General features: G+C 50.7%; 1 protein-coding gene across 1 annotated transcript; it reads right to left on the minus strand.

The window, feature by feature from the left end:
• Positions 1–1,012: 1,012 nt before the first annotated feature.
• On the minus strand, positions 1,013–23,204 carry CGN (cingulin). Its single transcript, XM_037143661.2, has 21 exons — positions 23,105–23,204; positions 17,154–18,034; positions 16,382–16,482; positions 16,194–16,263; positions 15,998–16,093; positions 14,427–14,554; positions 13,653–13,785; positions 13,133–13,345; positions 12,575–12,723; positions 12,184–12,316; positions 9,594–9,794; positions 9,044–9,250; positions 8,425–8,682; positions 7,352–7,522; positions 6,712–6,873; positions 5,417–5,506; positions 4,855–4,938; positions 4,624–4,742; positions 4,209–4,317; positions 3,666–3,829; positions 1,013–2,739 (listed from the first exon to the last, which is right to left on the minus strand). The coding sequence occupies exons 2-21, from the start codon at positions 18,018–18,020 to the stop codon at positions 2,598–2,600; spliced, it is 3,597 nt and encodes a 1,198-aa protein (XP_036999556.2). The 5' UTR covers positions 18,021–18,034; positions 23,105–23,204; the 3' UTR covers positions 1,013–2,597.
• Positions 23,205–23,275: the final 71 nt, after the last annotated feature.

Raw genomic sequence — 23,275 nt, forward strand, 5'->3', positions numbered from 1 at the left:
TCCTCCTTTCAACTCCAACATCAGTATTGGTAAGAGAATCACCCTGCCTGGCCCTACATAATGAGTTGGAAAAAAGCTTCCAGACATTCTCTTCTCCCCACTTATAGGCCAGTCCGCAGGCTTTTGGAGGCTGAGCAAATTTCCTGTACCATAGAAACGTAAGCACCAAGGACCGGCTCACTCAGACTGGCCTAAGCCAGTCTGGCAGGTGCCCTTTCCTGGCAGGAGGCCCAGGCCAAAGTCAAAGCCAGCTTGGCTCTGGGTGGGGCTTGTTTTACAGAAGCTATTATACCAAAGCTGCCTTTATATGGTTGGGAGAGGTGGGACCAGTCCTTAAAAGGAATTTGTATTCTTGTGTAAGGATGAGCCTCAATTTCTCCAGTGGTGTTTGCTCCCCAACCCCCAGGTTAGCATCTTAAGGGTCTGAGAGGGAGGATGGCCAAGCAAGATCTTGGAGCCTCTTCCCAGCCCAGTTGCTTTCTGCAGGTGGCTGCTCCACAGGGTTACAGTCCACGTGGAAGGGAGGCAGGAGGAGGTCTGACACACTCTTGAGTGGGCAGTGCCCCTGAATCCAGCAACAGGCTCTGGTGAACAGCTAGCTTCCTCTTCAAGGTAACACAAGGACAGGGGTGACTGAAACTTCCGTACCTCCCAAGTAGTGACCGGATCTGTGCCAGGCGGGAATGGATTTGTTTTTGGGATTTGTACCTGGGAGGTGAATGCTGGGGATATCCCTATGCCCCAAGGGAATAAAACCCAGTTCTGGTATCTCCTCTAACCCTCAAAGAAGGCATTTACTGGCCCTGCTATTCCCAGGAGCTTGTTTAGGAGAAAATGGAGGCGTATAAACATTTCCCAGGTCCCTAGGTTCCACCTGATCTGTTGTAAAGCCCTCTAAAAAGTGGGTAAAGAAAACCCTGACTTCAGCCTCCAAGCTGTGCACTTAAAATAGTTTCTTCATACTACATGGCCCTCCCAATAAGCTAGGAAAAAGAATGAAAAAAAAAACAAGTCAAGGATTTCAGTATAGATATAATTTTAATATTTAATTTAAAATAAAAATCAAGGCTGGATTGGTTTGGAATATCTGATTTGCAGAGAATTTTTTTAAATCACAAAATCACAAGTCATTGGTGAGAACAGCTTTCTTCTCCCCCCAGGCTCCTCACAGAGCCTGCTTAGGAAAGGAGGTGAATCACCTCCCTCATGTTTTCCCCACTAGGGCTCGGCTCTCCCCAAAACCCAAAGAAGGAATAAACCCTGTTTTGCCTCTTCCCATTTCTACCAAGAGTCTGCCTCTAGGCCCAGTTAGGAGGGTCCTTCAGTTCCTCATTGAGGATGGGCACATCTGGTCAGAGAAGTCACGAGAAAGGCTATACGGGGAGGGACTGAAATCTTTGCTTTTCTATTTCTTCTTTTAAACATTTTATTTATTTATTTCTAGAGAGAGGGGAGGAGAAGGGAGAGAGAAAGAGACAGAGAGAAATATCAATGTACGAGAGAAACACTGATCAGTTGCCTCTTGAACACTCCCAGCTGGGGGCCTGGCCCACAATCCAGGCAGCGCCCCGACTAGGAATTGAGCCAGCAACATTTCAGTTTGTGGGGTGATACCAAACCCACCGAACCATACTGGTAACGACTGAAATCTGCTTTTCAACTTGTGTAGACAGTTGTCAGCATTCTCAGATACAACTGCCTTATAAACATATCCACAGTCACAGAGGGAGGAGGAAGGATGGAAACCCTGAGCAGACCCAGGCCCCACCACCTCACCGTGGCACTACCAAAGTCCCTCTCCCAGAGGCTCCTCAGCAGGGAAGCCAGTAGCTCTCTTCCCCAGTCACTGGGGCCACAGGAAAGGCTGAGGGCCCTGGATGGGAGAAAGCTGGACCTTGGAGAGGTACGAATGTGTGGGTATAAAAGGCAAGAAGAGCATCCTTACTCCTCACCATGGCTAAGGCAGAGAGCAAATAAGGAATTTAGGAATGGTAAAAATGGAAAAGGGAGGAGAAAGGGTCTCCTGGAGCCACTTGCTTGAGAAAGACAAAAAAACAGGACTGGAGGTGGGTGGGGACTACCACAGAGGCCCCATGACTGTGCAAAGAGGAGCATCGAGGAGCAGGTAGAGCCACGCCAGCGTGTCCACTACCCATAACGTCCCCCTCACCCTGCTCCAGAGTGGGAGGAGAGCAAGTTGCAGGAGTTACGGAAGCAGAATCACCTAGGGTACTTCCCTGAGCCTGAAGGTTAAGGACTAAAGAAATAAAGCTTTACATACATGGCAATTTCTCTCCCCTCCTGTCCCGCCCAATTCCCCTCACCTATGTGCTGACCACTCTGCCACTGTGAGAGAGAAGAGGGCTCGGCACTCGTGTGCTCAGGTGGCCTGATAAAATACCCACTCCTGAAGAGGAAAAGGAAAGTCTGTACCACCTTAGTGCTGCTACCCTTTTATCACCATCACTCACACCCCTCCCTGTCTCAGGTCTAAATGATTCGGTCCTTCGCAGGACTGAGGAACCTGAGGCGGGGCAGAGCAGGGCTGGCCACGACAGGCCTCAAACCGTGGTTTCTGGGCCCTTGTGGACCACAAGCTAACAGGAGCTGGTCTGCAGGTTGCTCTCCGTAAGCAATGATGCGATGGAGGAAGGATCATACACACGGTCGAATTCCTCATCTGAGCTCAGCCCTTCATGTTGGAGGGTTGACTCAGCAGCTGAGCGAGAAGCTTTGCGCCTGAGTCAGAGAAAGGAATACTAGTAATGGAGGTAGAAAAATTCAGACAGATGTCCTTTTCATGCTAGAGACTTCCAATTCTTCTAAGACCTAAAGGTACTCGCAAGATCCCCCACTAATCAGTGACTTGGGGAGATGGGGTATAGAATGGGGGCTGAGATACTAAAAGGTAATCAATCATATTGGCTTCCAGGCAGGAAGAAGTGACTTTGAAGTCCCATCTGAGAGATCCTCCTCAGGGGGACTTCAGCCTGCAAGGTCTCCTGGGGGCCACCATAGGATGGAAATAATGAGTCATCTGGGCTGCAGTCTTGTTGCTCCATTGGGAAAAGGGGTGGCGATTCCCTCTAGTGGAGGGTGCCCCAGCCCTTCTCCTACAGGGCTTTTATTAGGGTTGGGAAGTGCAGGGGGACACAGCACAAGTGCATAGCTTATCAATCAATGTCCAGTAGGCTAAAGGCATAAGAAACTAACACCATCTATAGATAACAATTAAAGGAACACTAAAATCTTTTCAGGATGGTGTCTGCGAGGCATGCAGGCGCCAGACAGCTGTAAAGGCCTATGTTGTGAAGTAGGGGGGTTTCACTCCTTATGCCTTGAACTCAAGCATCTTGGTTATACTAACAGTGCTTATCGTTGAGCAGAGCCGGCTTCAGAGGACAAAAATGTACATTTCAGGCCTGATTCCCACAAGACCCTTGATGTTAGAATCGAGTCACGTCTGCCACCTGCGTTATGACCTGGTTTTCCAGGGAGACTTACTAGCCCCTTACTAGCTTGCTCTCATGGGGCTACAACCTCTAAAACCACACCAAGTGGTCCCCAACATCCTCCTCTCCGTAAATACCAACTGGGACCGCTCATCCCCTTCCTGCTCCACTGTCCCGATGGGGCAGGGGCAGGGGCAGAAAAACAGCCCATACCAGGAGTCCTTCTCCAGAGCTTTGATCCGGGCCTGGAGCTGTTCATTGACCTCATGCTGTTCCTCCAGCTCACGCTGAGCCTTCTTCCTCAGGCCGTCCAGTCGCTCAATTTCTTCTTCTGCTTCATCCACCTGCCGCTTCAAAGCCTTCACCCTCAGGCTTAGCTGGGCAGGGTATCAAGTCCCCACATTAGAAAAGCATCTGCTGCCACCACGGCCTGGGATCCTCCCCTGTAGCAATCTTGACAAGGGATCACTTCCCCTAGAAAAATGTTGACCATGGGCCGGTTCCCTAACCTCATAGGTTTGTCTTAGGGATTAAATGAATTTATACATGTGTAACACTTAAGAAAGAGGAGCTAGCACATCACAGGCACTCACTACACGTGCTTCCTATGACTTCTCTAATCCAGTCCTTCAAGTCTCTGACTTACACAAGGAAAGTCTAAGTCTGAAAGACCTATGAGGTGAAGCCAACCTTGGCCTTCAAGCAAATGCAGTATGTATGGGCCAAATGGTTGCTTGGGCCCGGCTGTGTCCGTACCTGGTCTTTCTGGTCATTGACATGCTGCCGCTCATCATCAATCTGGATGGACAGCTCTTTAACCCTCCGCTCCAGTTTTCGGTTGGTGGACTGCAGGACTGTCTTCTCCCTGAGATGGTGGAATAGGGGCATGTCTGTGGCTGCCACTATTTCTAAAGAAAACCCTACTTGGCTTCTAGTGCCTCCCAAACCTCTCTCAGTCATGAGCCCCATGGTCAGACTGGGAAGCATCCAGGGCAAATCCAAAGAATCAGAGACAAACATCACTCATATTTTAGAATTTCTGTAACTCTCTGCTATCTGTCAAGAGGGAAGTTCTCCGGGTTGAAGATCAGGCCCAGTTGGCCACATCTGAGGTGGATGATGGAGGGTGCGCCAGCGGCAGAGGCAGAGAGGAAATATGGGCTCATCTCACCTCTCTTCGGCCTGCAGCCGCTCCTGCAACTCCCGATTCTGGGATTCAAGCTGCGAGAGGCTGCTATTGGGCTTCTGGAAGCCTTCTGAGCTGGCCAACCGGCTCTTCAGGTCCTTGTTCTGGGAGGGACAGGAAGCCTCCACAGTTAGCACTCTTCGTCTGTCCCCTTCCAGGGTCGTTCTGCCCACCTCCTGTGACCAATCCCCAAGCCTCCCCACTGCTTCCCCTCACCTGTCTCTCCAGGGAGATTTTGTCACACTCCAGGTCCTGCCGAGCGGACCTCTCCTGCATGAGCTCCGTCCGTAGCTGGTCTACCTAGGGGATGAGTGAGAAGAACTTGACTTGGGGAGGGCTGACAATAAACCATCAAGATGAACCAAGTGAGGCAGAATAGCTATAGGATGCTCTCTGAACCCTGAAACCCAAAAGTTCCCAGGTAACTAAGAAATCACAGTTTATTCAAATGGGAGGAGCCACAGAATTTCAATAGGGTCTCCTCAGTCCCACCAGGAACTAACATCTGTTCTGGATGGAAGCAGCCCAGACCCAGGTCAGAAACTAGCCCAGGTCACCAGGGTTGCTTCCTCCACTCAAATTCCTGACTTCTCTCCACCTGAGGAAACCTGCCAACCCTTCCCAAAGCAGGGGAGACCCTGAAGCAAAGGCAGCCACGCACGGGTCTGCAGCCAGAACTCCCCAGACTAGGAAAGCTGGAAGGTGGCATTGTTCCTGAGAGGGCCCAGAGACTCTGTCACCAGGGGCAGATGCAGCTGTGGGGTAAGGAAGGGGTTACCTGGTCCCGGCCACGATTCACCCTGTCACTCAGAAGCTCCACAGTGTTCCTTTCCTCATCTAACTCTGCCTCCAGCCGGGTGACCTTTTCCTGTGGAGGAAGGACAACAGGTTAATTCTACCCCAAATGCTGGACACCAGAATGCCAAACTCCAATCAGGACCTTGTCAAAGACAGGTCTCCAGACTCTTCTCTCTCATACATCCCCATAACCTGTTGGTCCTTGCCTCTGCCTAGAGCCACCACGGAGCTTGTGCCCTCTGCTGACCAGGTGTGACACCAAGGGGAAAGAGTGGGGCCTGCACCGGTCTTGGCCTTTTGGCAGAATGACACAGCCCTGAGGCTCTCTCTCCTCAGTGGGGCAGCCCTATTTCCCTAATGGGAAAACAGAGACCCCAAAGTACCCAGGCCAATGCTGAGCTGGAGAAGGGCAGACCCTGACGCACAGGGTACAGGCTGGGGGGCACACTCGAGCCAGGCAGTACCACACAGAGGCTCGGACTGTGGGCTCAGGGCCAGCCAGCCTGGGTGTGCAAATCCGATACACCACTTCCTAGCAGAGCGGCCATGGAGTGGCTTAACCTCTCTGTGTCTCGGTTTTTCTCACCTACAAAACGGAGAGAACAAGACTCCCTAACCCACAGGGGTATTCGCAACACAAAAGCGCTCGCTGCTGCTGCTGCTGCAATTGCTACTACTGTTATTATCATTGGCACAGACAGTAAACGGAAAACCACTGCCTACTCTCGAGGGGAGAGGCTGCTGCCGGGCGCTGCTGCACTGCTGCCCTGTAGAAACCTCAGGATTCAAAGTCAATGTTACCATATTTTCCAAATGTATAAAAAAAGCCAGATCCAGATCCTTGTGTGACATCTATAAGTTTCTAAACATTGGCATTTAATTCAAAGTTCTTTAAAACGCTTCAGTCATGTACAAAGGACCCATGGACAAGGACAGTGGGGTGGGGACCGTCTTTGGGAGCAGAGGGTGGAAAGGACAGGGGAGAGCACAGAGCACGGGGTGGGGGGAGTGAGGGGGGCAAATGGAGACAACAGTAACTGAACAACAACAACAAAATAAATAAAATAGTAACATTAAAACCTCAAAAAAAGAAAAAGAAAAAGAAAACACTGTAGTCAAATAAAATCCATTAGCTGTGAGCTGCCAGTTTTTGATCCCTCACAGAGAAGAAAGCTCAGAGGGTCCTGGCTCCTTTGCCCACAGAAGTCCCACCTGTCCCAGGGCCCAGGCCCCCACCCCCTCCCACCGCCACAGGCCACCGCACAATGTCCCCACCTCAAGGCCCTTGAGTTGCCGGCTCCTGTCATCCTGGGAGCGCTTTTTGTTTTCCGCCTCTTGCTCCAGCTCCTGCAGCCGCTGTGCCAGCAGCTCCTTGTCCAGACGAGCCGTATCCCGATCGGCCTGGGAATCCTGCAGAGCCTGCCGCAACCTCTGGGTCTGGGCAGAAGAGAAAATGCAACAGCTCAAAGAAGAAGGTGGAGACTGAGGGGGCAAGCAGTCTGCCCCTTTGGGGAGAAACAGTTCACCACGGGCATTGTTTAGAATTGCCAGCACATGGTGATAATAAAAAGCAGACTGACTTTTAGTCCATTTTCTTTATTTTTAAAAATTCCCTGCACAAACTGGAACCACCTGAGGTGATTTTAGACTACTAATCTCCAAGGATGATGATTTAAATAGTACAAGAGGCAGCTTGGGTACTGGAATTTTTAAAAATCTTCCCAGGTAGCTCTAATGTGCAGGTGAGTTTGAAATCCCTGCTCTGTAGACAATGTCTGTATCTGGGGTGGACTACTCCCTCCCCCCACCCCCTTAGTAGGATCCCTGGGACACAGGTTTAGTTAAGAGGCAATGACCTTCATTCAAATCAAGGACACTGAGAAGGTTTCCACTTTCCTGTCACTCAAGCACCTACCTCATCCTGAAGCCGGCTCAGCCCCCCAGAGGTCTTCTCAGCTTCACTGGCCCACTCCTTGGCCTGGCGCTGGGCATCTGCCACCTCCCGCCGGGCCTTTTCCTTGTAATCCTCCAGTTGGGCCTGAAGCTGCTGCAGGGCTTGCTTAGAGTCGTCCCCAATGTGCTCCAGCTGAGACACACAGACACCCACCTCTTTAACACATGCCTCTGCTCTTTCTCTGGGCCCAGGCTCCCAAGACTCGCCCAGAGCCTCCTTCCTGCCAAAGCAGTCCTCTCTTGCTCAGTCCTGGGCCTAGGGTCCTAGTATGGCTACTAGTCATGTCCAGATAGCCTGGGTTCAAATTCTGGCTCTACCACTTACTAACTGTGTGACCATAGGCAAGTTCCTTATCCTCTCTGGGTCTCAGTTCCCTATCTGTAAAATGGGACAATAATAGTACCTATATTATAAAGTTGTTGGGAGAATTGTATTAGTTAATTATGCAAAGTACTTCCAACAGTGCCTGACACAAAGTAAACTTTAAATGACCTTATTTCAGCAAACCCAAAATACTAATGATTATAAGGTGTACCACTAAGAAAAATTGGCCAGTTGAACTATAATATACCATCAATTATAAGCCAAAACTCAACTTCAGAGATGATAAAATGTACATTTCAGAACTGATGAACTATACTAAGTGTTTGCTATAGAAGCAGGAGTTTAGGAAGACAACTTTAGCCGAAAACAAGCAGTTTATTTCTTTTTCCTTTTTCCTTCCCCTACCCCAAATATAAAATCCTCCCACTGAGGATTCTTAAATTTAAGTCTTATTGATTTCTAAGGGAAAATTGCAGGAGATATTTCCAAGGATCAAAACCATGAGGGAATAGGATATTGGGGGAAGGGAAAAGCACCACGGGGAGGGAGGAAGGACGCCACTCTTGGAAGATTTGACCTTGGTCTCCCCAACAAAGTACTGGAGGAAAGTAAACAGCACACATTCTGACCCATATCCACCCATCTCCCCAGGCAAGCTTCTTCTGAACGAGCTGGGCCTCTTCATGAGCCCAGGTCGGCCCATGTCCCACCTCCTTGTTCAGTCGGTCGACAGTCCTGTCCAGCAAGCGTTTCTGCTCTTCCAGCTCAGCCTTGCCCCGCCGCAGCGCCTCCCGCTGCTTTGCCTCCTCCTCAAGCGCCCGGTTCAGTGCCTGCTGCTCCTGCCCCATGCGGGCCAGCCCCCGCTGGGCCTCGTCCAGTCGTACTTCCAGGGCCCGCTTGGCCGCCGCCAGGCTCCCCTCCTCTTCCTGAGCTGCATTCAGGGCCTCCTCTAGCCGCTGCTTCTCTGCCTGGGACGGGGGTTGGACCGAGAGAAGGCAAAGCTTGAGCTCTAGCCATTTGGAGGTGAGTAGATGGGAGAGACGAGAAAGAAAAGGGTGAGCAATGAACACAGACTCAGAGGAAGTAGCAAAAAAAATTAAGACACAGAACATGCAAAAGTTGGGAGATAAGAGACAAAAATACCAGCGCAAAGCCTGGGATGTTCATACCAAAGCACTCTGGGAAGTAAATCCAAGGTGAAGAGAGGGTTTGGAGGCAAACAGAAGCAAAGTAAAGGCAAAATAAAAGTGATGGCTGAGTATTTAGCCATCAGGACTAGAGGAGAAAGGGTCTTGGAGAGCCAGTCTTGAAGTCACCAGAAGCACTGACCTCTAGCCGCTGCACCTTGTCCCGCAGCCGTGCCTCCGCCACTTCCCCACCCTCCGCCAGGCCTCGAGCCTCCTTCAGCTGCTGCTCCAGACCCAGGATGCGCCGTCGGAATTCGTCATTTTCCTCCTGGGTCTCCCGAAGCGTCGTTTCCACCGTTGTCCGACGCTGCCCCAGCACTGCTGCCTCTGCCTCCGCTGCCATCTGAGCCTGCGGCCGTTCAGAGTGGCGGCTCAGACCCCAGGGCTCAAGGTTCCCAACCACTCCCGGGAAAACCACCCCCCAAAAGAGGCCACACGAACTGGACTTAAAGTGGGGTAGTGCCGCCCACCACAGGCTTCCCTGAGAACCCCACCCCTACAGAGATACAGTGGGTGTCACCAGGTGCAGCCCAGCCTCCCCCTGCCAAATCCTGGCTGCTTTGACCACACACCTAGGACCAAGGATCTGGTCTGTACATACCCATGACAGGTAATTTTCCACGCCCTCTGGCTCCTCAGCCCTCCAGACCCCTCAGCCTCCACCTCCTAAGCCCTGTGCCCACTCCCCTTGCCTTGGAAGCCTCTTCACAGTCCTGTCTCAGTTGCTGGAGGGTCTTTTGTAGCTGAACGTTCTGCTGTTCCAGCCCCCGGGCTCGATCAGCCTCGAGCCTCAGCTGCTTGTCCAATTCCCGCTCCCGCTGTCGCCCAGCCACCTCCTGGCTCTGCCGCTCTGCCCGCAGCCCCTTCAGTTCCTCTTGTGTCTGGCGCAGCTCCTAGAAGGGAAGGGGAATGGTGACAGGACAGAGGGCAGCCTGGGATACCAGAATGAGGAGAAACGGAACTCTCCTACGCTGCTGGAAGGAACGTAAAGTGGTGTGGCCACCTGGGAAATGGTGTGCCGTTTCTTAAAAAGTTAACCGTGGAGTTACCGCATGACCCAGCAATTCCACTCCTTGGTATATGCTCAACAGAACCAAAGTCAGCCCTGGCAGGGTAGCTAGGTTGGGTGAATCGACCAATGAATGCACAACTAGGAGGAACAACGAGTTGCTCTCTCTCCCTCTCTATCTCACACACATCAATAAATAAAAAGTAAAAACAAAACAAGAAAAAACTTGTACATGCATGGGCATAGCAGCACTGCTCATTATAGCTAAAATGGAGGAATGACCCAAATGGTGAACAGATAAACAAAATGTGGTATATCCATATAGCGAGATATTATTCAGCCATAAACAATTAAGTACTGATAATTGTGACAACAGGAGTAAATCCTGGTGATTTTATGCTAAGTTAAAGAGACAGGACATAAAAAAAAATCACGTTACAGGAGTCCGTGTGAATGTAATGTCCAGAATGGGCAAACCCGCAGACAGAGAGCAGGGCAGTGGTTGCCGGGGGCAGGAGGGCGGCTGCTTCTGGGTGTGGGGGTCTTTCTGTGGGGACTAAAATGTCTTCTGATTCAATAGTGGTGGTGCCTGTACGGCTTGGTTAATATACTTAAAACCACCAACTTACATCCTTTGTAAGAGTGAATGTTATGGCATATAAAATAAATCTCCATTAAAAAATTATGTGGTATATATAAAAAAGGTTTGGCTGTTTTTAAAAAAATGTTCTGAAAACCAGAACACATGACACGATACATACTAGTGCTGCTCTGCTTCCATTTTTTAAAGAGGTTTAAATATGAATTCTGATTCTAATTCTTTAGCTCTTAGCTACTTCTGGAATTCATAGAGTTACCATAATTTGTCTGAAAGGTTATATAATATAGTAAGTCTTCCGCGTGAGAAACGAACAAGTAATTACAGGAAAAAGAAAAACAGCACAGTGTATGGTCTAGATGACACCCAGTTAGTCTATTTTCCTAATGTGCACTTTGTTTTTTGGCTAAATACTTGACAAAATACACTCAGTGTATGAGATCAACAGAACAGCAGTTACCACTTTGTACCTTTATCCAGCAAAATGCATCAACTGCAGTTGTCCAAACAAATGTCCAGGCTCACTATGCAACCAACACAGTTAAGAGATTTCAGACTGTCCTTGATATTTGTTCACTTTGTAACAATATTTTCAATTAAATATCTTAACATTTAAAGAGTGCTTTTGATTTCATAGCCACCAAAGTATATTTGATTAACATTTATCATGTTTTTCTCCACCAAATATTTTGTTGTAAGCTCAGGCTTTTCCGTATGTGGGAAATCATCATATACAGCTGGATTTCTTCCCTCATTTAAAAGTGTGATTACCTTGATACAATTAGGCAGTCTTGTAGTATTATAGTAAAGGCATGATAAATGAGCACTGATTAATTAACACTCGTTAACTGAGCACCTCCTACGCACAGCACTTGGAGGTGACACAGTCAGTCAGAGAAAGGGAGACCTAGAAGGGTGCTCGGGAGGCCACAAATGCCAGTTCTCTAAGATTCATGGAGATAGTTTCTGCATTTCTGCAGCTCCCATGACAATTAGTTGTTCTTCTGTCCTTTATCAATTAAACCTAGAAACATGAAGAAATTATTTGTGTGTTCACTTCAATTTTATGCCCTTAACAGTTTTAAGACACTCATGTATGATAAAGCATTGGATTCTGTGTCTAGACTCTACACTGTCTAAGCAGCCTTGAGGTTACCACCTGACTTCCCATGCAGGTGCCCTGGCCACGCCAGTGCATGCATCCCAGTCCGTGTGATGACAGCCCTCACTGGGAGTGAATAAACTGTCATTCTAACTGTGAACGTTTGTTTGATAAATGTAGTTAATAAGTATCCTCTGAGAGACAGAGCAACTCTTACGGGACCAAGTTAGGTTTCCAAGCTTGCAAAAAATGACCCTGGAGTTTCACAGATCCACCTAAAAGTCACTACGCATGAGGTCTCTTGGGAAGCAGCCAGCAGCCTCCGGATATATGACTCAACCTGGCCAGTGAGAGGCCTTTCCACTAGAAACCTCCATACTCAAGAGACCAGCCCTCAGTCCTGCTGGATCAGAGACTGTGTGCTGGGGAGAGGTAAGGCTGAGCAGGTAGCGTGAGGCCTACAAACCAAACAAGCACGAGGAAGGTAGCCACACTTGTGTGGGAGCCCAGTGGACAGGTGAGGCAGGCACCCACCACCCCCATCTGCTCTTCTCTCCCCCAACTCCCAAATACCTTCTTGAGCTCCTCCACCTGGCGAGAATCTCCAGCAAAAGCTCGGGCCTGCCCCAATTCCCTTTGCAAGATCTCTATCTTCTCCCCAAGCTCCTCTTCCATCTCCTCCTTCTCCATCCGCAACTGCAGCATTCTGAGCATGGCCATACAGGTGAATGAAAAGGGAAAAGAGACAGGGTCAGGCCACCCGCCTGGAGAGGTTAGCAGGACAATAAAAACCACCTCTCTGGAGGCTAATATACTGGGTACCCAGTCCCAGGCGAGGAAGGTGGATATAAAAAAGAGGAGACTGAGAAATGGGGGAGTAGAGAGCACAGCATGGGTGGAAAGGAAGCGGGATATGCGTAAGAATCATGGTTAAGTATTCCTGGGAGAGGGTCAAGGTCCTTACTCTTGCTTGGTGGCTCTAAGCTCCTCCTTGTTCTTCTGGAACATGTTCTGCCAATGCCCTGTTTCCTCTGAGCTCTCCTCCAGCTCCCTCTGCAGCCCCCGCACCAGGGCCAACATCCTCTGCTTCTCAGCCTCTAATGCTGCGTGGTCCTACAGAAGGGTGAGTCAGGGGACCAGGAGGCTCAGAGGGGAGAGCTCACTTCAAACCAAAGTATGAGTATGCAGAAGGAGAGGCTCAGGCCCAGCGGCAATAGCTGCACACCCTGACACCAGGTGGAACCTGGTTGGATGCTAAAGGAAAGCTCTCCCCACAAGTCACAGTCCACCCCTCCGTCATCTACAGGAAGCCTTTCCCCATTATTTCCCCATGGAGTTAGATTACACACCCTCTGGTACTTCTGGCCTGCACACCCTCCTCTGCCCTTGTAGGTTTCCTGACCGAGGTTTCATTACATCTCCCAAATGTCTTTTAGGGGAAGTTCCAGTTATAACCATGAAAAGTTCGAAAATACAAAGACCTTAGGGAAGCCCCCTTCCCAGCCGTGCTCTGGTCACATGCCTGGGTCGCGTCTTGCATGCTCCTGCGGAGCTGCTCTGCATCTCTCTGGTACTGCTGCCGGACACTCTCCACCTCCTGGTCACGGGAGGCCACCTCCTCCTTGAGGGCCCCCTTCAGGGCAGTCAGCTCTCGCTCCCTCAGCCTCAGCTGCTCCTCTACCCGCTGTTTCCCCTCCAAGACTTCTTCCAGAAGTTCCCGGGTCTCTAACAGGTCCTGGGAAAGTTAAGGTGCCAGCTGTAATTGGCGGCACCTCTTAATAGGTGACCACCTATTAAGATCCACCTGTCTAGTCATTCATTCAGTCAGCCAATCAGAAAATATTTATTGAGCACCTTGTAATCTGTTAGGCAGGGTACCAGGTGCTCTCTGCCCTCTAAGATGTCTTGTTAGGATAAAGGAAACCCACCATTCTGGGCTGCACTGGGTCTGTCTGAAAGCACTCTGTGGGGTATTCCCCATACTTTGAAGATGCTCTAGCCAAAAGGAAGGAGAGGATGGGGTACCAAATGAAGCTCCCTACCTTCCTTAACACTTCCTTAGCAGGCTCAGGACCCTGGACCTTCTTTAGCTTGGCCTGCAGCTCTATCACCTGGGTCTCCAGCCCATGTCGGGCCCTTTCACCCTGGTCCAGGAGGAGCTTCATGTTCTGGAGCCTAATAATTAGCAACAGACAACATTATTGAGCAATATGAGTCACGCAGTTTTGTAAACACTTTAGCTATATTAACTCATTTAAATCTACTTCAAGCCTTTGTTCAAATCTTAGTAAGCCCTCCCCTGACTATGCTATTTAACACTGTGACCCACAACTTGGCCCTCCTGATCTACTATAACTTACCCCCTTTTCACATTTGAGAAATAGACTTAAGAATGTTTACTGCTTACAGCCCACCCCCACCTGGAACCACGCTCCTGAAATGCAGCAGCGTCCTTCACCTACTTGGCTCACTGCGTACCCCAGGGACTCTAGATCAGTGCCTCACACACAGCCTTCATTGCAAAAACATCTGCCAAATGACATATTGAATCCTCACAACAATCCTGTGAGGTAGGTACTATCATTAACCCCATTTTACAGATAAAACCTGAGGTACAAAGGCAAACCAGGAAGCCTAACTCATGCACCATCACCATTACTGACGGAGAAGGTGAAGAGAGAGGTCCTATCTTTAAACTGTCTGTCTGCCCCTTCAGCTCCTGGGAACTTCTGTCTCCCTTGGCCTTGGGCAGCCTCTAACTCTAACCAGACCCCGTGCAGCCGCACAGCCGCACAGGCACCGTCAGCGGCACTCACTCCTTAGCGCTCTGCTGGGCCTCCCCCACCCTCCGCTCCAGCAGCTCCTGCAGTCGGCTGCACTCTTCCGCCTTCTCCTCCAGGCGCCGCTCCAGCTCAGCCCGGAAGGGCTCTACCTTCTGCCGTTTCTGGAAAAGGGAAATAAAAGGAGATCGAGAACAAAGAGAGCCTGAGAAGGACCAGGAATTCTGGGAATGTCAACATTTATTGACACTCACTATATGACAGGTACTGTACTAGGGAACTTCACCTATTATCTGCATTGAACCCTCATAATAAACCCTGGTATTTGTGATAGTTTAAAATACATCCACAAACTCTTTGCCATTCTTTTCAAAAGGTGAAGCCTCTCCCCTTAAGTATGGGCTGTACTTAGGGAGTCTCTTGTAACAAACAGAAAAAGGGGGAAATGACATGTAGCTTCGGAGACTAGATTATTAAACGGGATTGCAGCTCCCTCCTTACTTTCTCTCTCATTTCACTCACTCTGCAGGAAGGCAGCTGCCATGTTGTGAGGGGCATGCAAGCAGCCCTACGAAGAGGTCCACACAGCAAGGAACTGAGGCCTCCAACCAACAGCCATTGAAAAAGCCATTTCAGAGATACATCCTCCAATTCCAGTCAAGTCTCCCAATGAGTGCAGCCCCAGCTAGTCCCTTGACCAGAACCTCATGAAGCCCCTGAGCCAGAACTGCCCAGCCAAGCTGCTCCCAAGTTCTGGGCCCCCAGACACTGGGAAGTTTGCATTAAGCTATTTAGTGTTGAGGTAATTTGTTATACGGTGATAGATAACTAATACAGTTCAATTATTATCCCTACTTTACAGTCAAGGAAACTGAAGCTTAGAACAGTTAAAGAACTTACCCAAGATGTTACAAAGCCCACAACTAAGGGTATCAGGATTTGAACTGTTAGTTTCACTGGAAGCTCACCATGTAACTACTACACAACGCTGCTTTCCAGGAAGCAAAAGGAGTTACAATTCAACACTTACTGAGCACCAACAACACACAGGCAACAGTGTAAGAGCTGGAAGCAGGGGGAGTACCTAGGCTTTAGGATAAGACTGACCTGAATTTTTCAACTTCTCTGCAACTTACTATCTTGAGCAATTCAGTTAACCTCTCTGATTTTCAACCTTTTCATCATGAAAAAAAGTTCAGGATGCCTACTTCACAGGGTCGCTATAATTATTACATAGTATCCAGGGCAGAACCTACCACAGAAATTATATCCAGTAAATGACAGCTACTATTGTCACCATCATTATTATGATGATAAAAAGAATTGAGGTACACATTTTTCTCAAGATTTATACATCCAATAAGTGGCAGAGCCAAGATGGGAATTGCAAAAAAAAAAAAAGGAACGAGAAGCAGCTGGACTCCTTACGAACGTGCTCCTCCTATCTCGGCTCCAGCCAAGGCCAGAAGTCCTCGCCGGGACTAGCACGTGCTCTTGTCTCGCAGGACACTTGAGTGCTCCTTCCATCACTTGGAGAAGCCAGAGCAGGCCAAGGTCCTTTTCCCCTGTGGTTCTTTATCCTCCCTGTGCCTCTAACCTCTCCTCACCTTCACCTCTTCATCCAGCTTTTGCTGTAGCTCGTCCACTTTTCGGGTGAGTTCGCCCTGCCCTGCCAAGGCCTTATCAGAACCAGGAGAAGCCATCTGCCAGAGACATGGGGGGAAGGAAGAGTCCACATCCAGATCCTGAAGCCCAAAAGGCCCTAACCCTGACCCCTGCTCCCACCAGAAGAAGCCTACTCACCACTAAAGGCTGCACCTGCTCCAGCACCAAGCTGACCTTCCTCCTCACAGAGGTTTCACTTTCTGGGCTTCTGGAGAATAAAGGGACAGAAGCAAAGGTTAGTGGAGGACAGAGGTAGCAGAGATGAGGGAAGTTAGGGTAAAGAGTATGGAGGATGGAAAAGGAAGGAAGAGGAGTCCCCTGCTCACCCGTCCCTCAGGATGCCGTAAATGGTGGCCTTCACGTGGTCCGCACTGCCCGGGGGAGCCGCCTCCTGCTGGTCTCGAAGAAGGTCTGGAGTTGATTTGAACTGCAAAAAAGTAAACCCAAAGAAATAGGAAAATTAAGCCTGTGGGGGGCGGGGGGCAGACGGGCCCGAAGTGGCCACTGGGAGAGAAGGCCCTTCGAGCACAGCGAACTAGCCTGAAGCGGGGTGAGGAGGCGGCACCAGGGAGGCCGGAGCCACAGACCAGAATTTCCCCAACAAGCAAATCTCAACCAGCTGTGAGCTGTGTCACAAGTAATTCTGCAATAATGACAGATACGTACTAGGGTTTGTAAAGGACTTACTACTAGAATGGGCTTAACTTTGTCTCAGGGGAGAATCACTCCCCCACTTATTTGCATTCCTGAGTAGGAGACAAAGGTGGGAGTTCTGGCAAGAGAACCAGAGGCTGCTCATATCCTCCAAGCCTGCCTTACGCATGCTACAGACCTAGCAAGCGCTAGTGACCGAGGCACAGTTAATGGCTGGGAAAGGACAAGTAACTGTCCGTGCTTGTGGATGGTGATTCTATAGTGCCTTCCATTTCTTTTACAATGTTGCCCATGGAAATCCTGTCCACATGGATGGAAAGAGTGGAAGACAAAAGGTAGAGACTTTCTACCCTCTGCTATTTGAACTGCGAGGGGTCCCAGGGCTGGTGGGTCAGGGCTGACAAGGGTCCAGGGTTTGGAAGCTCCGGAGTGCTGTGGTCTGACCTGCAGCAGGGCAGGGTCCTGTGTTCTCCCGCGTGGCTCCTCGAAACTCTGCAGGACCCAGTCCTGGGTCTGTCGGGAACGGCTGAAGCCACCAGGAGGGCTCTGGCTCGGTGCCGGTTGTTTCGAGCTGCCCACGCTGCTGTCCTCTTTTGTGCTGGGGCTCCAGTGACTGGAGGACAGGCGTTCCCGTTCCTCGACGGTGTCTCGTGGGAGACGGTTGTCCAGGCTCTGGCTCCGCTTACGCTGTTCAGGGGGCAGTGAACGCATGCGGCGGCCCGTCCGGCCCCGGGCCTGGCCCCCACGGTGACTGTCAAACTTGCTGATGAGTGAGTCCACGGAAGACAGGGGAGCAGTGTCAATGGTGCTCCCTGGGGAAGCTCCTTGCGGGGCTAACTCCAGCAGACTGGTGCTCCGGTTGCCTAAACCCCCACGGGCAGGGCCCGTCAGTGAGGCCTGGGACTGGGAGCGGAGAAGCCGACCGTTCCAATGGGCCCCAGGCTCCTCATCAGACATGCTGTCTTGCAGGGGGCCAGAAAACTCCTTGGCCCGGGAGTAGGAGCTCTCAGGGAGATCTGAGTCAGAGCTCAGAGCTCCTGGGGTCCCTCGGTTGTTGGCCCCTTTGATTTGGACCCCAAAGGAGTCACCACCCTTCTCCCCACTGTTGAGCACCACAAAGGGCTGTCCAGCGATGCCCTGCACACGCACAGCGACCCCGTAGGTATTGGCTCTGGCATCCTTAGCTGGGCGTCGCCCCCCATGACGCAGGGTGCCCATCTCTGTAGTGCCCACTGGCTCTGTGATGAAGCGAATCTGGACTCCATGGTCTACAGGGCCCCGGGGCTCGGCCATGGTGGATGCTTGCTCCATGGGCAGGAGGGGTCCTAGGAAATGAAGAGGGAAACTGAGAAAAAGGAAGCAGAAACACAGAAACCTCCCCTGCCCAGCTTTGGTGAGGGTGATTGCCTTGTCAGTTACTTCTATGTACGACAGTGGTTCTCATACTCGATCTGAGCAGCAGGTCTGAAGTGAGGCCTGAGGATTTCCAGTTCTAACAAGCTCCCAGGTGGTGCTGATGCTGCTGGTGCAGGGAACACACTCGGAGACCTAATGACACAGAAGAATCTATTTCCTCTGGTACATTCCTGGGAGCTTGGCTTTGTCAAGAGTTTGAAGATTTTGCTTGATCTTCACATGCACACACTACCACCACGTGCCTCCCCAACCCCAGTCAAGGCAGAATCAAAGCCCTGCCTCTCAGACACTTCAGCAGAGCAAAGGGGCCTCCATTCCCACAGCTCACGTCAAATACAGAAGGCCCCCAAATCATTCCATCCCATTTCTGGGAGGATACTCAAACTGACAGCAGTGATGCCTCTGGATCAGGGGAACTGAGGGCTAGGGACAGGGATGAGGAAGTGACTGGCTTTCTCTTGTGCACCTTTTGAATTTGGAACCATGCAGATGTACTGCCTATTCAAAAAAAAGACGTAAATGATGAGTAAAAGTGCCAGTCCAAGGGCCCCAGGACAGGCGGACTTGCCCTTGAGGACCAGAGCCAAGACCACCCACAGGCCAGCTCCCCAGGACCACACTGCCCAAGCCCAGTGTCAGCAAATGGAATGTGTGGCAGGTGTGCTGTGACTCCAAGAACTTGGTGGAGAGTGGTTCTCCTCCAAGCAAATGAAAACTCAGCTTCTGCTAATCTCCACCAGAGCCTAGCACCAAACTGGAGGAGGAACTTCTAATGTATCAGACACACGAACACACTCAGCGCAACCTCCCTGTGGAGCTCTGGGACCGTGGAAGTGCTAGGAAGCCCAGGAAACTGGTGAGAGGGGAAGGTAGGCCCGAGCTCCAGGTGAGAAAGGGCTGGGTGGGCGTCTCCTGCTGGAGGAAGGGCATTCCTAGCATTCCAGGCCCTTGCCTCAGGGAGGGAGGAGCACCTTCCTGGAAAAAACAAAACAAAAAATACCCCTCAATGCCTTCTTCCATGGCTGAGGCTCCACAGAGAACACGATGAAGGCAATGCACCCTCCTCTCAGGAGACAGCTCACCCAAACTTTACCACAGAATCTCAAGAGGTTCACATGAACACCTTAAAGCCCACCTATGAGCCCAAGAACACCTCTCTTCCGCTATTCAGGAACTGGGGAAGACCTTAACCAACCTCTGACTCAGATACAAAGAGCAGTCTACTTAGTTGGCAGGGCCCTATGTTGGAATTCAAGTAAGAAACGGAACCAGAAAGATGTCAGAAGACAAAGCGGTAAGTTCTCCAAACCACTCATCCAGTTGAAAAGGCACAAGACTAGAGTCAGAATCTGGCTTGAAACTCTAGCTCTGTTCTTCACCTGCTGTATACAACCCTGGGCAAATCACAACTTTTCTGAGCCTCAGTTTCCTCATCTTTAAGATGGATATAATGATAATACCTCGGAGGTAATAACCTGTGAGAATTAGACAAAAATTACATGGTTGTATCCAACTGTAGAAATTTATCATTATACACAATATTTTTGCACTTTATTTACTTAGGGTGTACTTTAATAAAAATGACAAGATATTAAATATGAATGTAGCTAGCAGTGTACATCTGTCACAAAGCTGACAACATGTTACCCTGCAAAGTCGCTGCTACTTTCAACAGGACCTTCCCAGCTTCATCTGGTTCACAGAAGGATGTCACCTCCTCAGAGAAGCCTTCCCCAACCACTCCTCACAAACTAGGTCAGAACCACGTGATATGCTATACAGCTGTCCTTTAGTGAGTCTGCCTTAGCTTATTTTTATATATTTATCACAGTGATAACTTGTTTCCTATCTCCCCCACTAGATTATAAGCTCCTAGAGGATGAAAGACTGTGCATGCACAGCTTTCAGCTGACTCCTGTGTCCCCAGGACCTGCCACATGGTAGATGTGGATAAATACTTGTTAAAGGTTGTATCTTGAACCAAGGCAGCCTGGCATAGCAGTAGAGAGATTTGCCCAGAGTCCTCATAGCCATTTCTCATTTGTCCTAGTAACCAGACCTCTTCCTGGCCTGGATTCCTTGCCCTACTCAGTCAATTTTGGAACCAGATGTGCCTAGACTGCCAGCTCTCAGAAGTCACATTATTTATTCATGATGCAGCTCTATGCTGTCAGTATTATCTACTGATCTTCAAGATCCAGGTCAAGAGGTTCCCAGACCTGGCTCAGCTGAGTACACAGCCCCTTGCTCACTCAAGAGCACCAAGTTCCGAGGCAGCCTTGATTGTACCCTTAGGACCCGGTGACTCCCTTACCTCAACCACTTTCAGTCCCAGGACATGTGGGTCAGGGGCCAGGAGGGCTGAAGGAATCTTTAGGGTGGGTCAGAAAACAGAGTCCTAAATGATTCAACATGGAAAACCCGAAACCTATCCGCCTTCGGTTACAGAGGACAGTGGGGCGGGGCTGGGGAGCAGGACAGCTCCAAGGCCAGCCTTGCGTAAGTCCTAGAGGCAGGTAAACAGTGATCCAGCACCAGGCAACATGGAGTCCAGAGCCTTCACTCTCACCAGATGCCTGACCCTGGTTTTCCCCTCCCCTGGAATGTGCCCAAGGCGCTCCTCACAAACTGTACTCTGGGAAGAGACTGGACCACAAGTTAATTCAGCTTCATCGGTCGGCCTCTATCATTCCTTCCCCAAGGAGGGGGAAGACACTGAACCTGGACCAAACAGCCACTTCTCCCCGAGTTACTCATTAGCCTGCCCTGCCCCAATTCCATCAACTCTGGCCCAGCCATACTGTCTGGCTCCCAACTAGGAGTGACAAGGTCTCTGTACTCCTGGCAGGGAGTAGGGGTGGGGTGGTTTGGGGTGTCCAGAAGAACTGATATGCCAGGACTGAGGAATATGTTAATGCTACATAATTGGCAGATTTAGAAAATGGGAGAACTAGAATAGAGATTAGACTCCCCTCAGAGGCAATAAGAAAAGCAAATGGTCCAAATACAAAAGGACAGCTCAGTGACCTTGATCATTCAGCTCCTATTTTCTCATAGTTACAGGGATAAGAAGGTTCCCTGTGGATCCAAAAAGAACCCCTCAAGTAGATTCCTGGCTACATCCACTGGAAAAGAAAAAAGCCGAAACCCGAGAGCCAGGCTGGAGCTGCTTGGCCAGTGGGGGAAAAAACACAATGAGGAACTGGGCCCCTGCAAACTGGCTGGACTGGTTTGAGAAGCAAGGGGAAGGGGAGGGCCAGGGACACTCCACTGGCAGCTAGTAAAGCAGAGATATTCCATACCACAGAGGAGGCTGAGGGGCAAAGATATGGGCAGGGACTGTCTAGTCTAGATGCCAAGGCCAAGACTGAAAGAGGCAGAAGGTAGAGAGGGAACAGGTGAGAGGAGCAGATGCACAAAGAACCTGGCAAGTGACCGACCAGTCTGTGGCAGGAAGACTCTACTCCTCCCTCTCAATTCTCAAAGATGCATTCCTGATCCCTCACTTACCTGGGCCACCTCCCTGGACCTTAACTCCCCTCCCCCACAGAAAGGAAAGCAGCCCTAGCGCCTCCTCACCTCCCACAGAGGTGAAGGCATGCAGGTCAGCCTGGGAAAGGCAGGAAGGGCTCTAGGAAGCCAGAATCATTTTAGGATCACACAAATCTCTGGATTAGCAGTCCCCTAGTGCCAACCCCCCACTCCCAAATATACAGGATGAAAAAAAAAAGAGGTGCAGAGGCAGGTGCAGGCAGCCAGTGAACAATGTAGCGGTTGCTAATTACTCCCCAGTTACAACTTTCCTCAGGCAGGGCATCAAAGGGGCCAAGCTAAGGCTGGCTCTTAACTGCCTAAGGCACGGGAATCTGCCTCAGAAGACTTGTTAAGCCCCAGTGTGCACTGTGCACCAATCATCCAGCGGGAGACTTGGAGGTGCTAACTCCCCTAGTCTTGTGGTCTCCTGACGAGTCCTGCCCATTTCCTGCATCGCTAGTGCCTGCTGCCAGCCTGACAGCCAACATGATCCAGGAATCAGGGACGCCTGGCGGGGGGGGGGGGGGGGCGGGGGAGGGGCAGCAGTTCAGGGAGTAATGGGGATCTTCTGAGAGGCATCAAGGAAGTCGATTAGTTGACTAGGCTCCCAACCATCACCCAATGGCCTTATTTAACAGCACAGAAGAAAGTACCTGTGCTTGGGGGCAATGTTTGACATTAGCCCCAGAAAGAGGCCTCATTAGAGAGAAAGAATTCTAGATATTTTGTAGGCCTAGGGATCTTGCTTCCTCACATCCCTATCTAGAGGAAGAAGAAAAAAATTCTCCCTAGCATGAAAGTAAAGAGGACAGAAACTGAAAGCCTGAAATAGTTTCACACCTAGCAAAGGGTTGCGGGTGCCCTCTTGTCCTGCCCCTCAGTGTTTCTTATTTGCGACTGTCTTCACCTGTAGGTGACTGGTTTGAGAAAGTTCCACACCCCAGAGCCATCTCAAAGCCAGCGAGAGGCGTCTGCGGCAGCTAGACTGGCAGTCAGAGGACAGGAACCTCAGGGAAACAGCACCTCTCCGTGCCCTCCCCCTTCGTCTCTGAACCTGGCAGCAGTTCCCTTTGCCCAACTGAGACGAACTCCTTCTCCCCACCACCCCGGACTCCCAGAGAAATTCTGCCCCTGGGACTGGCATCAGACCTCCAGAAAGATCCTGGCCCTGAAACGCTGTCATGCCCTGGGAATAAACTTAGCCTGAGGTGCCCCTCACCTGGCACCTTCCCCTGGCACCTGCCTCTAGCACCTCAGACTGGGAACCAGCTCTTGATCAGTACTCCCACCCCACCTTGACCTCCCCGCCAGCAGTCTCCAATTCAGCACCAGCGCCCTGCAGGGACCTATCGCTGATCGCCGCGCCCTGAGCCCAGCGCTCCGCAGGGATACACCTGAGGGCCCGCTTGCCTCTCAGGTGCCCTTACCCCGCGCGGTTCACTCACCCCAGCCGGGCTCGGCGCTCCCGGGCTCGGGCAGAGGTGCACGCGCGGCTCTGGGCCCCCCCACGCCCCTCCGTCGGTGGCAATCCCTCCGGCCGTCCTCCCTCCCACCAACCTGTTACTCCCTCCGCAGCTCCACCCCCATTGGCCAGCACCACCCGCCCGCCCTACCCT

The sequence above is a fragment of the Artibeus jamaicensis genome, unplaced genomic scaffold (genome assembly GCF_021234435.1).
Source record: "Artibeus jamaicensis isolate MK-2021 breed Jamaican fruit bat unplaced genomic scaffold, CSHL_Jam_final contig_1715, whole genome shotgun sequence".
Classification (NCBI taxonomy): Eukaryota; Metazoa; Chordata; class Mammalia; order Chiroptera; family Phyllostomidae; genus Artibeus; species Artibeus jamaicensis.

Coding starts and splice junctions, on each gene's coding strand:
- CGN (XM_037143661.2), bottom strand. CDS start 18,020: ATGGAGCAAGCATCCACCATGGCCGAGCCCCGGGGCCCTGTAGACCAT. Junction 16,264..16,381: donor TACGGCATCCTGAGGGACGG/GTGAGCAGGGGA, acceptor TTTATTCTCCAG/AAGCCCAGAAAGTGAAACCT. Junction 5,507..6,711: donor GGCAACTCAAGGGCCTTGAG/GTGGGGACATTG, acceptor CTTCCTCCACAG/GAAAAGGTCACCCGGCTGGA.